This window comes from Microcaecilia unicolor, unplaced genomic scaffold (assembly GCF_901765095.1).
Source record: "Microcaecilia unicolor unplaced genomic scaffold, aMicUni1.1, whole genome shotgun sequence".
NCBI classification, from domain to species: domain Eukaryota; kingdom Metazoa; phylum Chordata; class Amphibia; order Gymnophiona; family Siphonopidae; genus Microcaecilia; species Microcaecilia unicolor.
Window position 1 is genome coordinate 164,595 of NW_021963139.1, and position 17,905 is coordinate 182,499.

Sequence of the window (17,905 nt, forward strand, 5' to 3'; positions counted from 1 at the left end):
TTTGTCTGTTCAATAACTATGCTTAATAGTTCCCATAATAAGTGCAGCATTTTTGGCCTCTAGCTGATGATTGCAGTTTGGACTAGTGCATCAGAATATGTGTTGCCCTAGTTCCTTGAGGCACAAGTCGAAGTCTGTGGCCCTCAGGTTGAGCTCTCCAGGTCTGATGTGACATGATAGGGGATTGGGCTGCAGACTCTTGCCCTGAGATAGGTTGGGAGTCACAATCTAGAGCTTTGGCCTGTAGGTCTTAGTTTTGTTGAGCAGTGACACCTGGGCACAAGGTCGGTAAGTAGGGGTCTTGTTGGTCCCCACTCTCCACATTCCCCCACTCCTCTCTCCTCAGACCAGGTTATTTGGGGGCTTTCTCTTTCTTTGCTTCCTTTCTTCTGCCAGGTGAAGTTTGTTTTGAAAAAATAAAAACTGGAAGGAAAGGAAGAAAGAAAGAGAGGAAATCTGGCAGGAAAGTAACTGAGGCAAGTGGTAACATCCAAAGTATAGGAGGCCAAAACGTCTTGCCACAGTTCATTAAAAAGCACAGCTAAAGCATGTAATAATGAACTATGAAAGCTGGTTATTGCTATAGTTGGGAGGTCCGTGTAGAGGCTTCAAAGAAGCTGCTATGGGGAATCCCTGGACTTTGCAGGGGTTGAGGTAGTCCTGGAGCATTTTGGATGAGTGCCAGGGTCAGCAGTCAAAGGAGGCTTTGAAGTGCCATGCAGCAGGTGCTGTGGTCTTATGGAGCTGCTGCATGTTCTGCACAGCTAGCTCCATTTTGCTCCATCTGTGAGGAGGAGGAGGCAGCAGGGCTGATATTAGATATTTTGAGCAGATCCTAACCATAGGGAAGCCCAGAGCCACTGGAGAATGCAGAGTTTTGCTGTCCTCTAGAAATGTCAGCCATGTTTAGATGTTCATATATTTTGCACATCTGTACCTGTATATAATGTATAAACCACTTTGTAACCACAGAAAGGCGGTATATCAAATCCCATCTTCTTTCTCTTAAAAGTGTGGAGGAGTAGCCTAATGATTAGTGCAGTGGCCTGAGAACCTGGGGAAACAGGTTCGATTTCCACTGCAGCTCCTTGTGACTGTGGGCAAGTCACTTAACCCTCCATTACCCCAGGTACCTGTATATAATAAGTAAACTGCTTTGATTGTAATCACAGAATGGCAGTATATCAAATTCCATCTCCTTTCCTTTTCCCTGTCAGGCAGGAAATACTGAGGGCTGCTAATCAGGGCTTACCAGCCCCTGAACAGTGTGTGTTGGGGGGGGGGGGGGAGCTGCCCTCTATGTGGTGCCTGCTAGAGCAGCAGTGTATGTGGTGCCTGCTGGAGCAGCAGCGCTCCTCCCTTCAGGGGCAGCAGTTTGGGTTACTTGGAGAAGGCTTAGGCAGCATTCTTGCAACCAGGTTTGATCTTCATACAGTGGGTCTGGGGGAGCTTAGGGGCCCACCACTGCTTAGTTTAGGTTTTAAGTTCCCTGGTTTATTTGGTTTCTTTGGGGGCGGGTGCTTGGGGTAGATTCCAGCCTTGTCGAAGGCAAGGAGGCACTCTGTGAGGTAGAATGGAAAAGGCCTGTCCTTCCAAGGAAGGGATGTTGGACCCTTCAAAGAGGGATGATTTGTCAGTCATCCTTTGGTTCTGCAGCATACAGTGACATATTTGATATTCCAGGTAGCTTCCTTGTTGAGGCTTCAGAGTCTGCATCATAGGAAATACCATGGGAGATATCCTCCGAGAAGTGTACACAGGCCCTCTGGGGCTTACCTGTGATAATGATGTGGAGAAGCTTTCTGCTTCCCTTGTGTGGACACCCTTGTGCTAGTAGGACAGGAGGGTTAGAAACAATGTGACAGGAACACTGATATGCTCTTTGGCCTGATCTGAATTAGCTCTAGACTGGTGGCCTGGTATTCAGGGCTCAGAAATGATTATGGCTCTGTCACTGGTCAGTACATTCAGCTTCCAAGATGCCTTACTAAACTTCTTTTCGGAGGCAGGCTCCCCTTGGAGAAGATCTCAAGAAGATAATCAGGGGTCTTGGTGAGAAGAGGTCTTGGGCACATTCTGTGGGAAATAGCACTACAGGCCAGTTTTGTTAGGAAGAATGGGGGCTAAGTTTTCTCTGGCTTAGGCAATGCATCCTTCCCCCCCTCTATAACCTTGTACCTTCTTCCCTGGATACTTTGTGAGAGATTTATTCTTGTGTTTTTCTAACTTCATGTGCTTGCTGTAGGTGATAAACTAAATCAGTTTTCATCTACCAAACCCATTTATCTAGTTGAAATTCATGTCGGTGTATATTTGGAAGTGTTCACTTATGGTCATTGTCCCCACAGAGACAGATATAGACAATTTCTATTATTCCATATCGGACTCTGTGGCCCCCCAACTATCCAAATCCCTGTTCTTCAGCCATGCATTGAAAATCCTTGTTTGATATTGCCTGTCCTCCTTATCATTTGTATATCTCTCTCACTGTAGCACGGCAGTAATCTGATAGGCATGTCTGACCTAAACGTCCCTGAACAGCTATACCAGTACATGGTTGGTGGTCACCGGCGCTCCCAAGTTGGTCTGCACCGAGAGAAACACAAGTCCCCAAGCTACCAAATCAAGGTTTGTGATAAATATGTAAATGTATGGGGAGGTATGTTTTGTTTTTCTCCCAAATGTGTTTTTACTAAGTCTGCTTATCCCACATACCTTGATGTAAATATAAAATCATACCAAAAATCAGATATAAAATGGCAATAATGCTGCAACACTGAATATTATTCTTACCAAATAGCTGCTATTCCATACCCACTGATTTGAAGACTAATGCTAGAAAATAGCCCAGGCCATCTGTTACGTGACAGCTTCCTCAACTATACAATTTAGCTTTAAAGAAATGTTATAATAGAGGCTAATGTAAGGCCTATAGTTTTTGCATGCCAGCTAGAACAAGCACACACACACAAATGAAAGCAGCAATATTATCAGTAGGTAACACACTTACAAGAAATTATTCTCTTTGACAGGAAGGAGATACCATAAACGTGGATGTTACATGCCCAGGTGCCACGCTAGCTCTAGCAATGATCTATGTAAAGACCAACAACAGGTGAAAATGACCTCTTACTGCTTGTTTAGACCTGCTATATTGTATTTTTGAGTGTCTTTTTAATGATGAAAGCAAAATTACTGGAATGTTACAGTATACCTGTCCACATGGAGAATACTTTTATAACATGTTGCCTAAGTTGGGAGATCAAATGGGTACCTTTGTAAAGCCTGTTCCATAAGGACATATGTGTGTTTGTGAAATACCAGCACAAAAGCAGCTGAAATTATAGAAAATGCAGCCGCATATATTTTTACACTAGCTTGGGAGTAGGTAGATGCATATTTTATAATCCACATATGTTCTTTGATTCCTTCCATGCTCTGTCCAAACTCTCCCCCCCTCCCCCGTGTCTACTTGTGATAGCAAATACTTCTACATAGGATGTAATTTTATAAGAGACATTTTATATGCATATACTGGCATATGCAAGTGAAGAATCTTTTTATTTATTTATTTTTTAAATTACCCCCTAAATATGTAATGCTAGTTGGAAAATCTCTTACTAGGCTAGGATGTAGGTGAATTACGGAAATGATGCATTTGAGCCCTGCTGACAAAGGGAATGATTCTGCTACTTGTATTAGTATTCAGATAGCATCACAGGTAAAACAAACAGCAGTGACCATCAATGAAGGGGCAAAACAGTCCGAAGAAGCATTAAAAAATTATCTTTTATAATAATAAAAAGGACCCGACATGGCTGTATTTCAGATAGTATTGCTTATGTCAAGGGTCTGTAAATTTTGTGTCATAAACAATTTACAGCTACTGCAGAGCCACAATGAGATACTAACATAGGGCTTTCCGAGCTTCTCTTGGTGACTTCGTAGTCAGCCATGGATATATGACATGAAATTTACAGACCCTTGACGCAGTCAATACTAGCAGAAACATGTCTGTGTCTGGTTCTGTTTGTTACTATTAAAGATCATTTTTAAATTCAGACTGTTTCACTTTTTCATTGATGGTCACTACAGTTTCTCCGAGGACAAGCAGGCTGCTTGTTCTCACGACTGGGGTTGACGTCCGCGGCAGCCCCCACCAACCGGAAGAAGCTTCGCGGGACGGTCGGCACGCAGGGCACGCCCACCGCGCATGCGCGGCCGTCTTCCCGCCCGTGCGCGACCGCTCCCGCCAGTTCCTTTTTTTCCGCGCCTGGAGAGAGTCGTGCTTTGCCGCTCTCTCTACTTCAGCCGCCGGATTCTTGCGATCGCGTATACGCGGATCGCGCTTCGTTAATTTGATTTAATTTCCTTTTATTATCTTTTCTTTAAAAAAAAAAAAAAAAAAAAAAAAAAAAAAGACTGCGCGTGTGGAGCACGCGCTCCCCTTTTTCCCTCGCTTCCAGCGGGGACGCCTCATTGCTCGGTCGGCTGGTTTTTTCGTGGTGTGATTTTAGCCACCATTGCCGACTTTGACTTCGCCGACGCGATTTTTCCGTCGATGTCCTCGAAGGTCCCGAGTGGATTTAAAAAGTGTGGTCGCTGCGGCCGGCCGATCTCGCAGACCGACACCCACGCTTGGTGCCTCCAGTGCCTCGGCCGGAGCACAATCTCAAGTCGTGCGCGCTGTGTCTCGGTCTCCGGAAACGGACTCAGGTTGCGAGGCAAGTTCTGCGGGACCGTCTTTTTGGAACTTGCGCCGGCCCCTCGACGTCGACCTCGACGGCATCGGTATCGAAGGCTGGATCTTCGGTACCGGTATCGATGCCCGAGACATCGGCACCGATGGCAGCGACCCCAGGAGAACAGGTCCCGTCGGCCCGCCGGTCCGCCGGTGAGAGTGGGGTTGAGAGGCCGCGTGGGCTGTCGGCCCCGGTCACTCCCTCAGCTCGTGAGCCACGGGACCGAACCCTGTCGGACCCGGTACCTCGAGACCGAGGGGGATCGACCTCCTCCTCCTCCATGCCCTCCGGCGCCGGTGACGTGCACCGGAAAAAAGACAAGAAGCGCCGTCACCGGAGCCCTCGGTGCACCCTGAAGGGGAGTCGACGCCGAAGCGTCATCGCAGAGAGGAGAGATCTCCGTCGGTGGTGGAGGTACCGACGCGTCGGGGTTCCGGCACCTCGGTGCCGTCTCCTGGCCCCCAGCAGCTTCTGGCACCGACACCCTTACCGGCCCCACCGCCTTTCCCGGCAGCGGGCCTGGACGAGTGCCTCAGAGCCATCCTTCCGGGGATCCTGGAAGGGCTGATGCGCCAGGCTGTGCCGGCGTCGGGGGTGCTTGCGCCCCCGGCGCCGATGACTGTGGCGCCGGCGAGCTCTAGCCCGGCGCCGGGGCTGTCGACACCGCCGCCGCTTGCGGTGCCGGTCTCGACCGCCACGCAGGTGGAGTCCCCGTCGACGTCGATGGAGGGAGCTCCGTCCCCGCCGGCGCGGGAGTCCACCGCTCGACGACACCGAGGCCTTGGTGCCTCGACGTCGAGCCGGGCCCGGTACCGGACTCAGCTACATGAGCTAATGTCCGATACCGAGGATGAGGACTCGTGGGGGGAAGAGGAAGACCCGAGATATTTCTCCTCAGAGGAGTCTACGGGCCTTCCCTCGGACCCCACGCCGTCACCGGAGAGGAAGCTCTCACCTCCTGAGAGTCTCTCCTTTGCCTCCTTTGTGCGGGATATGTCTATAAGCATTCCCTTTCCCGTGGTCTCTGTGGAAGAGCCGAGGGCCGAGATGCTCGAGGTCCTCGACTATCCATCACCACCTAGAGAGTCCTCCACGGTACCGCTGCACAATGTCCTGAAGGAGACGCTGCTTCGGAACTGGGTGCGACCACTAACTAACCCCCCCATTCCCAAGAAAGCAGAGTCCCAGTACAGGATCCACTCTGACCCAGAGCTCATGCGGCCCCAGTTGCCCCATGACTCAGCGGTCGTGGATTCTGCTCTCAAGAGGGCACGGAGTTCGAGGGATACCGCCTCGGCGCCCCCGGGGCGGGAGTCTCGCACTCTGGACTCATTTGGGAGGAAGGCCTACCAATCCTCCATGCTCGTGACCCGCATCCAATCTTACCTGCTCTATATGAGCATCCACATGCGGACCAATGTGCAACAGCTGGCGGACCTGGTCGATAAGCTCCCGCCGGAGAAGTCCAGGCCATATCAGGAGGTGGTCAGGCAGCTGAAGGCGTGCAGAAAGTTCCTGTCCAGGGGGATTTTTGACACCTGTGACGTGGCATCTCGTGCTGCGGCCCAAGGTATAGTGATGCGCAGGCTCTCATGGCTGCGTGCCTCTGACCTGGACAACCGCACCCAGCAGAGACTGGCTGACGTCCCTTGCCGGGGGGATAATATTTTTGGCGAGAAGGTCGAGCAGATGGTTGACCAACTGCATCAGCGGGAAACCGCTCTCGACAAGCTCTCCCACCGGGCGCCTTCAGCACCCAGCCCCGCGGGCGGGCGTTTTTCCCGGGCTCGGCAGGCTGCACCCTATTCTTTTGCGAAGCGTAGGTACAACCAGCCGGCTCCGAAGGCCCTCGTCAGGCACAGGGACAGCCCCAGCGCGCTCGTTCCCGTCAACAGCGTGCGCCTAGCAGCCCCCTGCGCCTCCACAGCAAAAGCCGGGGACGGGCTTTTGACTGGATCCACGGGAACATAGCCGCCCTACAAGTGTCCGTACCGGACGACCTGCCGGTCGGAGGGAGGTTGAAATTCTTTCACCAAAGGTGGCCTCTCATAACCTCCGACCAGTGGGTTCTCCAAATAGTGCGGTGCGGATACGCCCTGAATTTGACCTCCCTGCCTCCAAATTGTCCTCGGGAGCTCAGTCTTTCAGCTCCCATCACAAGCAGGTACTTGCAGAGGAACTCTCCGCCCTTCTCAGCGCCAATGCGGTCGAGCCTGTACCACCCGGGCAGGAAGGGCAGGGATTCTATTCCAGGTACTTCCTTGTGGAAAAGAAAACAGGGGGGATGCGTCCCATCCTAGACCTGAGAGGCCTGAACAAATTCCTGGTCAAAGAAAAGTTCAGGATGCTTTCCTTGGGCACCCTTCTGCCAATGATTCAGAAAAACGATTGGCTATGTTCCCTGGATTTAAAGGACGCATACACTCACATCCCGATACTGCCAGCTCACAGACAGTATCTCAGATTCCGCCTGGGCGCACGGCACTTTCAGTATTGTGTGCTGCCCTTTGGGCTCGCCTCTGCCCCACGAGTGTTTACAAAGTGCCTCGTGGTGGTAGCGGCCTACCTACGCAAGCTGGGAGTGCACGTGTTCCCATATCTCGACGATTGGCTGGTCAAGAACACCTCGGAGGCAGGAGCCCTCCGGTCCATTGCGGTGCACTATTCAACTTCTGGAGCTGCTGGGGTTTGTGATAAATTACCCAAAGTCCCATCTCCAGCCAACTCAGTCTCTGGAATTCATAGGAGCGCTGCTGAATTCCCAGACGGTTCGGGCCTACCTTCCCGAAGCGAGGGCCACCAATCTCTTGGCCCTGGCTTCGCAGACCAGAGCGTCTCAGCAGATCACAGCTCGGCAGATGTTGAGACTTCTGGGTCATATGGCCTCCACAGTTCATGTGACTCCCATGGCTCGTCTTCACATGAGATCTGCTCAATGGACCCTAGCTTCCCAGTGGTTCCAAGCCACCGGGAATCTAGAGGATGTCATCCGCCTCTCCACCAGTTGCCGCACTTCACTGCTCTGGTGGACCATACGGACCAATTTGACCCTGGGACGTCCATTCCAAATTCCGCAGCCCACGAAAGTGCTGACGACGGATGCATCTCGCCTGGGGTGGGGGGCCCATGTCGATGGGCTTCACACCCAGGGTCTGTGGTCCCTCCAGGAAAAGGATCTGCAGATCAACCTCCTGGAGCTCCGAGCGGTCTGGAACGCACTGAAGGCTTTCAGAGATCGGCTGTCCTGCCAAATTATCCAAATTCGGACAGACAATCAGGTTGCAATGTATTACGTCAACAAGCAGGGGGGCACCGGATCTCGCCCCCTGTGTCAGGAAGCCGTCGGTATGTGGCATTGGGCGTGTCGGTTCGGCATGCTTCTCCAAGCCACGTACCTGGCAGGCGTAAACAACAGTCTGGCCGACAGACTGAGCAGAGTCATGCAACCCGCACGAGTGGTCGCTCCATTCCAGAGTGGTACGCAAGATCTTCCGAGAGTGGGGCACCCCCTCGATGGATCTTTTCGCCTCTCAGACCAACCACAAGCTGCCTCTGTTTCTGTTCCAGACTTCAGACACACGGCAGGCTAGCGTCAGAGTGCCTTTCTCCTTCATTGGGGGACCGGCCTCCTGTATGCTTATCCTCCCATACCTTTGGTGGGGAAGACCTTACTGAGCTCAAGCAAGACCGCGGCACCATGATTCTGATAGCGCCCTTTTGGCCCCGTCAGATCTGGTTCCCTCTTCTTCTGGAGTTGTCCTCCGAAGAACCGTGGAGATTGGAGTGTTTTCCGACTCTCATTTCGCAGAACGACGGAGCGTTGCTGCACCCCAACCTTCAATCCCTGGCTCTCACGGCCTGGATGTTGAGGGCGTAGACTTCGCTGCGTTGGGTCTGTCTGAGGGTGTCTCCCGGGTCTTGCTGGCCTCTAGGAAGGATTCCACTAAAAAGAGTTACTTTTTCAAGTGGAGGAGGTTTGTCGTTTGGTGTGAGAGCAAGGCCCTAGAACCTCGTTCTTGCCCTGCACAGAACCTGCTTGAATACCTTCTGCACTTATCAGAGTCTGGCCTCAAGACCAACTCAGTAAGGAATCACCTTAGTGCGATTAGTGCTTACCATTATCGTGTGGAAGGTAAAGCCATCTCTGGAGAGCCTTTAGTCGTTCGATTCATGAGAGGCTTGCTTTTGTCAAAGCCCCCTATCAAGCCTCCTACTGTGTCATGGGATCTCAACGTCGTCCTCACCCAGCTGATGAAACCTCCTTTTGAGCCACTGAATACCTGCCATCTGAAGTACTTGACCTGGAAGGTCATTTTCTTGGTGGCAGTTACTTCAGCTCGTAGGGTCAGTGAGCTTCAAGCCCTAGTAGCTCATGCTCCATATACTAAATTTCATCACAACAGAGTAGTGCTCCGCACTCACCCAAAGTTTCTGCCGAAGGTGGTGTCGGAGTTCCATCTTAACCAGTCAATTGTCTTGCCAACATTCTTCCCCAGGCCGCATACCCGCCCTGCTGAACGTCAGTTGCACACATTGGACTGCAAGAGAGCATTGGCCTTCTACTTGGAGCGGACACAGCCCAACAGACAGTGCGCCCAATTGTTTATTTCTTTCGACCCTAACAGGCTAGGGGTCGCTGTCGGGAAACGCACCATCTCCAATTGGCTAGCAGATTGCATTTCCTTCACTTACGCCCAGGCTGGGCTGGCTCTTGAGGGTCATGTCACGGCTCATAGTGTCAGAGCCATGGCAGCGTCGGTGGCCCACTTGAAGTCAGCCACTATTGAAGAGATCTGCAAGGCTGCGACGTGGTCATCTGTCCACACATTCACATCTCATTACTGCCTCCAGCAGGATACCCGACGCGACAGTCGGTTCGGGCAGTCGGTGTTGCAGAATCTGTTTGGGGTGTAAATCCAACTCCACCCTCCAGGACCCGAATTTATTCTGGTCAGGCTGCACTCTCAGTTAGTTGTTCTTCGTAGGTCAATTTCTGTTGTACCCTCGCCGTTGCGAGGTTTAATTGACCTGGGTTATTGTTTTGAGTGAGCCTGAGAGCTAGGGATACCCCAGTCGTGAGAACAAGCAGCCTGCTTGTCCTCGGGAGAAAGGGTATGATACATACCTGTAGCAGTTGTTCTCCGAGGACAGCAGGCTGATTGTTCTCACCTACCCTCCCTCCTCCCCTTTGGAGTTGTGTGTTTCATCTTTTGCTAGTCATTCAACTGGCGGGAGCGGTCGCGCACGGGCGGGAAGACGGCCCGCGCATGCGCGGTGGGCGTGCCCTGCGTGCCGACCGTCCCGCGAAGCTTCTTCCGGTTGGTGGGGGCTGCCGCGGACGTCAACCCCAGTCGTGAGAACAATCAGCCTGCTGTCCTCGGAGAACAACTGCTACAGGTATGTATCATACCCTTTATTTTACCTTTGATGCTTCTGTGGAGACTTTTCTCCTGTTGTTTTTACAAAAGTGTGCAATTTCCATAATTTTAATGACAGAAACCAGCTCTGTCATATCCTTATAACAGCCTTGCAAATGAGGCTATCCAAGGGCTGAGAAAGAAACAAGCTTTATTCTGTATTGTATACTTTATGTGCATATAGAGAAGTCCATCATGTTTTTTAGACACATAAAGAAGTATTGGTTGTATACAGTGCTATTTTATCTAAGTATAATGTATTTCTAATTTTTTACACTCTGAGTGGACATCTCAATACATTCCTTTCCCCTGATATTTATACTGCTAGCTCTATTTATCTGTTTCATCTTATTTGTAACTTTGTGTTATCACTCCTACAGGCGTCCCTACTCTTCTTTTGGGCATCCTTCCAATCATTCACATTTTTTTTTTTTGCATCATGGGCAAGATGATACTGTATCTATTAATTGCTGTACTCTAAAAGCACAGCCTCTTGATTCATACCCAGAGAGTCTACAACCTGCTTTCCCTTGGCTCCAAATGTACTTGCAGTACTGTTCTTGAATGTATACCAATAGCTTTTGGGCTTGTGGGTAGTATATATAAATTAAATAAATAAAAAATAAGCTCATACAATATATTTAGTCCTATAGTATCCATATATGCATAGGACTTCCCTTCTTAAACTCCAGCAAGGGTTTTGAATTGCACAGATTTGCCCCTAGAAGGAGAAAGTTACCACTGACACTGCTTGCTATCCTAGGCAAGTCAGTTAAAATCCTGTTGCCTCAGGTGCCCATGTAGATTATTTGATCTTTACTCCTATCAGAATTCTGTGCAATTGCACAGAATTCAGCATTTTTTTGTGCAGAATCTGCACTCTGATGCTGGCTGGCCTCCCCCTCCTGAGTATACCCTGGTGGTCCAGTAGCCTCTTGGGGCAGAAAAGAGCTCCCACTTTTCTGCTTGCTGCCGCCGCTTCTCTGGCTCTTGCTACTTTTTCAAAATGGCCACTGACACTTCAAGCAGTAAACTCATGAGATTGATGCAGGAAGTCTCGGCGGCCATTTGGAAAAAAGCAGCAGCATTGGTCCAGAGCAGTGGCATCAGACAGGAATGAGGTGGGGTTCTTTTCTACACTGAAGAGGCATTCCCATGCAGCTCCTCCTGCAGGTGAGTGCAGGGGCGGGCTGAAAAAAATGTTGATTGCCATGTGGGTGGAGGGAGGGAGAAAAACAAAGTGGATACTATATGTATATATGTGGGTAGGTGGGTGGTGGGAGGGGGCAATAAAAAAAAAAGAAAGGATAGTGTGGAGGGAAGGGGAGGGTTGTAAAAACAAAAACGTGGATTACTATGTGTGTGTGAGAGGGAGGAAAGGGGCTGTAAAAAAAAAGGTGGATGCCATATGTATAGGTGGGTGGAGGGAGGGGGCTGTAAAGGTGAATGCTATATGTAGGTGCAGGGGACAGGGCTAGAAAAAAAATATAGGTGCTGGGAGGGGGCTGTAATATTGATTGAAATTATGACAAACTTGCAGAATTTGCAAATTTTGTGTGCAGAATTTTGAAATTTTTTGGCGCCGAATTCTGGCAGGAGTAGCTCTTGGGGCAGAGGCTTATCATACTTGAATATTATTAATAGCATTGTATATGTCCAATAACACTTTAAAAATTTGTAGTAGTAGTGTAGGGTGCTATATATTAGCTTCATGATACAGTGGTATCTTTTTTATTAAGGTCTCCATAACTTTGCCTTTGCAGGGCTTATTTTCTGGGGGAAGGCAGGAATGCATCATCTTTTCTTTTCAGATTCCAGAACTGCAGGGGTGTTCTACTCATCCTTTTTGTTCCAAACAGCCTGTGGTGAAGGGGGAGGGTAACCTGGTTAACCTGACAGCTCTATAGCTGTAACCATTAAGCCACAACATTTTAAACATGTGCTTGCATAGTCCTCAAGCTCACTCACTCACAAACTATCATTGCTGCCACGCCCACAGCTAGGTTCTGTATTTTTCCCTGCTGTTTCTGGACAGGTGAAATGTGGTGGGGAGAGGAGAAAAGTAGTAAATCTTGGGGGGGGGGGGGGGGGAAGAGTCCATGGTAGGGGTACCCAATAACAGTGTTAATCTGGCCCTGCTGTTAAGTGTATAGTTACTAGCCTTTTTAGTCAAAGTAATGCTTAGTTTATGGGAAATGTGTTGCTCCACTTAATAAATTGATTAAAAACACCTGAAATAGATACTGAAGTGTATGAAAGTATATTTGCTGAAGGAGAATGTGGTTCTTGTTGACCAGTTTGATTCCAATTTTAACAGATCAATTGCTGACTGGCTTCGTGCTCCGGATACAATGTACTTGCTGGACTTCGTTAAACCAGAGTTTCTATTATTGAGGGTATGTCTTCCTTTTTTACTCTGTATAAATGGTTTGTATCATATGTGATATTTGCTCTGCCAAGACATCATTATGAGAAAAAACTCTTGTTCAGTTTGGGCACGCCATACCTAAAGATATCACAGACGAATCCTTACTAATACTTCCTCTTCCCTTTATGCCACAAAAACAACAAACAAAAAAACTAGGAAGTGAGCCAGAGCCCAGAGCTTTATCTCTAACAATGTTAATTAATACTGTTCCTTTTCTGCTTGCTTAGGACAACCAGCTGAATCTAGGAAGGACAATATCTGCATATTAATATTTACAAGTGAGGTCTATGATGCAAGTAACTATTAAATAGATCACAGCAGGTAATAGAACAGGAGAAATCTGAAGACAGGACTGTTGCAACAAATGCTTAAAAAAACCCTAGTAATCAGCGAGGCCACATGAAAATGGTGGGAGAAGCAGAGGGGTGAGATGACAGCATAATGCATAATAATATGAGGGCTATAAGTGCATTCTGTAGGAAACAATTCCATCTCTTTGAGGGTTTTTTTTTGGGCACTTAAAAAAATTAATAAAGGAGATCAGAAAATATAATTGTACGTTGCAACCACTAATTCCATTGTAATTCATCACGTCTGGGACTTATAGAATCATAAACAGACATAACTAAGGACATAAATGATTATGATTCAGTTTACCACACACACATTCTTGTACATGCACACATACTTGAACCCGTACTATGGATAGGATTTACACAGAGCTTTGACCTGTCTCTTGTTTAGTCATATCAAGGGACTGGTCCGATTTTTTTGTGTCTGAGGAAAATGCTTATTTTTTAGCCTGTAAATGTTTTGAATTAATTCTGAATTAATTGCACACACTAACAATATCAATATATATGAGCTTGAGTTTTCCTTCTTTCACACTGGGGTATGGTTTTATTTCACGCAAAATGACTTGTTGAATGACCTTCGGAACACTCCAAGGCCTTAGGAAAACAGGTGCTCTTGTTAATCACAGCAAGCCTAAATACATACCAAATATACAATAATAGTAAGAATAAGCCAGGTTGGATTTTCATCAGTGTATTATGCTTACAGCAGTTGATCCATATCTTTATCCATTCATTAATTCTGCTTCCTTTTTCAGGGGAGAGGAGGGTGCTGAAAGGGGAAAGCGGGCAAGCCTTGGAAGAGGGGGGCAGGTGAGCCTGAGTGAGGAAGACTTGGAGGGAATTAAGGTAGAAGGATAAGTCAGGGGGAGGGACATGAGGAAAACATATTGCAAGAAAGGCAAGAAGTGGCAAATGACCATCTTCCCCCCCACCCCCGAAAAAAAAAAGACTTGAAGGTTTGAGATTAGGTGGCGACTTGGGGATAGAGGTGAGCAAAGACTCGGTAATTAAGTGAGAACCTCAGAATAGGTTGATAGAGGGACTGAGTGTAAACTTGGGGTTAAGAAGGAAGTAGGGGAATAGGTGATATGGAGATGTTTATTTGGGCTGAGGTGCATTAGACAGCTTTTAGAATAATGGGCTGAAATGGTGTCAACCTGTGAAGAACCTGGAGCACTGTTCAGAAGTGAGAGACCAAAGAAAAAGGGTAAGGTCTGTAAAAATTTAGAAATGGGGGAATTGCAGAAGGTGAAAGGGGGAATAGGAAGCTTAGTAGAGAGGAAAGAGAGGGCTGGAGGCCAGAGAACAGGATAGGTGATGGGAAAGGAGTTGAGGCTAGTGACAGAGGCAAATATTAATCCTGGGGAAGGAGTGAAATATAGAGAATTACTAAAATCAGAAGGGATAGGGTATGGCTTATCAAGATTCTTGTGTATATTTTATTTTCTTTATTGTAAATTTTACTTTGAAACCTAGTGATTGGCATCATTGAATTTCCTGATGATGAGGAGAGAATTGTATTATGTGCTACTTGTTGCTATGTGTACAGCTTCCTAGTAATAAGAGGAGCATAGTTATACCTGTTGCCTTGATTCAATGACACCCTATGGTTTAAATGTAAAACACATTGTTGAATCTATAGACAGTGACATCTAATGATAAGATATATTATCACACAATGGAATATTTGAGTATTAAACCATTCTAGAAGCTCCACCCCTCTTCCTTCAAGGTCACATGCCCACAAATAAGCCCACATGCTATGTTCTACATTCTTTCCTCACTTTTTAATTTCTTCTTTCTCCTGTTTTCTTTCCTTCCTTCTCCACATCTGTCTCTGACATTTGATGTTTCCTTTGCACCCTTTTTCTCCCTCTGTCCCCTCATAGCTAATTTCATATTCTTTTAATTTCTTACCTACCTATCTGCTTTCCATCTTTTGCTCGTCCCTAATCAGTCCGTTTCCCACTCTGTTTCTCACTTGTTCCCTGACCTTAATATACTTTTTTCTGCCTCTTGTATTATTATAGGTGCCTGGCCTTTACAGAATTGTACCTGACCTCTGGGAAAGATTTGGTGGGATACCTGGGTCCTTTATATTGTCACCTTCTTCCTTTCTTTAATAGTCAGTAGCTGTTTTAGTGTGCTCCTTCATAGAAGGTGGCTGTGAAAGTTCTTGATAAATTGGGCATGGAGACCAGGTCTTCTTCCTACCTTACAGCTTTGGTATGTCCCATTTCTTTGGGCTGGTCCAGTAGGATAATGAGGAAGGTAAAATGTGGTCTTACCTGCTAAATACCTTTCCTTGAATCCTGCTAGACCAGTCCAATACTCACTCAGGAAGGCACTATTCTTTTTCCTTCTGGTATAATTTTTGATAGGATGAACGGGTAGGACATCCCCTGTTTGTAGCCTATTACAGAAGACTCCTTTATAAGGCAGCCCTAATAAGGGTATGGTAAAAGAAGGCATTTGATATACTGCCTTTCTATAGTATAACCAAAGTGGTTTACAATATTATATGCAGGTAGTGGGCTCACAATCTAAGTTTTTGTATCTGGGGCGATGGAGAGGTAAGTGACTTGCTCAGGGTTACAAGGAGCTGAAGTGGGAATTAAAACCAGTTCTCACCAACCCCAGATCTTGCATTGTTTTTTTCCCTTACTAAGCTTCCTATTTCCCCTTTTACATTCTCCATAGTTCCCTTGGTTAGATAAAGAAGGCTAGAAGAGAATTTGAAGAGAAACTTGCTGTAGAGGTAAAAACTCATATTAATAGCTTTTTCAGGTATATCAGTGAGGGAATCAGTGGGACTCTTAGATCATCAAGAAGTAAATTGGGGCACTCAGGGAGGACAAAGCCATAGTGGAGAAGCTAAAAGAATTCTTTGCTTCGGTCTTTACTGCAGAGGATATAAGTGATCTCCCTGTGCCAGAAATGGTTTTCAGGGGTGATGATACAGAGGAAGTGAAACAAATCTTGGTGAACCAAGACATACTGAGCCAAATTGGCAAATTAAAGAGCAGTAAATCACCTGGACCAGATAGTATAAACCCCTGGGTATTGAAAGAGCTGATCTACTATTAGTAATCTGTAACCTGTCATTAAAATCATCCATGGTACATGAAGATTGGAGGGTGACCAGTGTGATGCCAATATTTAAAAAGGGTTCCGGAGTGATCCGGGAAATTACAAACTGGCAGGCCTGATGTCAGTGCTGGGCAAAATAGTGGAAACTATAAGAAAAAAATTACCTCACATATAGACAAACATGGTTTAATGGGACAGAGATCACATGAATTCAGCCAAGTGAAATCTTGCCTTACCAGTTTACTTCATTTCTTTGAAGGCATGAATAAACTTGTGGATAAAGGTGAACCATTTGATGTAGTGAATCTAGATTCAGAAAGCTTTAGACAAAGTCTGTAATGGGAGACTCCTGAGAAAATTAGAAAGCCATGAGATAGGAGTCCATGCTCTGTTGTGGATTGGGAACTGATTAAAAGAGAAACAGAGGGTAGGGTTAAATGACCATTTATCTCAATGGAGCATGGAATGTATGGACTAATTGGGTTTATGCCAGGTACTTGGGACCTGGATTGGCTACTGTTGGAAGCAGGATACTGGGCTAGATGGTCCACTGGTCTGACCTACTATGGCTGTTCTTATGATCTTTCACCCCTTCTCAGACCTGTCCATTTCCTGTCTCGCTCCCTATGAAAGAGATAAAAGGCAAACCAATGATCAGTTTACACTGTGATCTAATTAAAAGAACATACATAATTGTTCTGATTGCCAGTAAGCTGGATGAAAGTAATGTAAGAGGAGATGAATAAGTGGTAAAGATTGTGAAGGATGGGCTGCAATAGTATAATGAATAATAAAATGATTCCTAACTTTCAATAAGAACCAAATAAAAATGGTTCTAGATGGTTCAGCAATTCATTTGAAAGAGAAAAAACTTGAGGAATATCTAATCGCTGCCACTTTAATAAGTGAAATGTTAAACAGATTCAGCTTCAGAAATTGGAGAACAAGGCCAGAGCTGGGCAGACTTCTGAGGTTTGTGCTCTGATCGTGGATGAATAGATTTGGATGGGATGGAGTGGAGCTGTTCAGGGACTTCAATGTTAACTTCAAAAATCTGGATTACAAGGAGGAGGAATCTCTGGAAGTTTGTGAGATGCTCTGTGCACAGATTCTCAGGAAGAACAAGCACTGAAACGATCTGGGAAAACTCTGGAAAAAACATCAGACAGTTGAAACTAGTCTGTTGAAGGTTTTTTTTTTTTAGTCATTGGTGTGACCCCTGACACAGGTGCGGTAGTACCGAAACACGGCCCGTGTCGGGTCTTCCTCCAATCAAATTCCATTATTAAAGGATTTTTTAATGAAAGAATTGTGTTCCCTGTATTTTTAAAGGCCCTTTGTGCTGTTTTTTCTGCAAGGATAAATCAAGACCAGGTATCAAACACCATATGTAATGAGTTTATCTTGTTGGGCAGACTGGATGGGACCGTTCAGGTCTTTATCTGCCGTCATCTACTATAAGTTGGAAAGAGAAGTTAAAATGACAGAGTACCTTAGTGGTATGTTGTGATACAGCAAGTCCCAGTGAAAATGTGGGTGTGATCAAGAATCTTTTTGAGCCTGGACAGCACCTGGTGTGGTCATGTGAAAAGTAAAAGGTAAGTGTAGAAACTTCTGAAAAAATGAGGGGAATAAAGAATAATAACTGATTTATGATGTATAAAAATCAGGATTTTACAATGTTGCTTTGTCAGATTACTCTGCACTCTGCAAAATCTCACTTGTTCATTTCGATTTTCTTGACATTCCTCAACAGCCCTTTTAAAACCTTTTCTACATGCTGTCTCCTGCTTCCCAGATTATCTGGCACATATCCCACTAGCTCTTTCAATCACCTGTTCCCCTCTTTTCTTCATCTTAAAGACCAGTCCT

The 17,905-nt window shown here is 46.7% G+C and overlaps 1 protein-coding gene across 1 annotated transcript in view; it reads left to right on the forward strand.

Annotated features, from left to right (window-relative positions):
• The window catches only part of LOC115458998 (anaphase-promoting complex subunit 1-like), a gene marked incomplete at its 3' end in the record, with an annotated part of 157,761 nt that extends 145,206 nt beyond the window's left edge, over window positions 1-12,555 (forward strand). Inside the window, 3 exon segments of the mRNA XM_030188858.1 lie at window positions 2,494-2,628; window positions 3,033-3,115; window positions 12,477-12,555. Coding sequence (XP_030044718.1) covers window positions 2,494-2,628; window positions 3,033-3,115; window positions 12,477-12,555 — 297 coding nt within the window.
• Window positions 12,556-17,905: the final 5,350 nt, after the last annotated feature.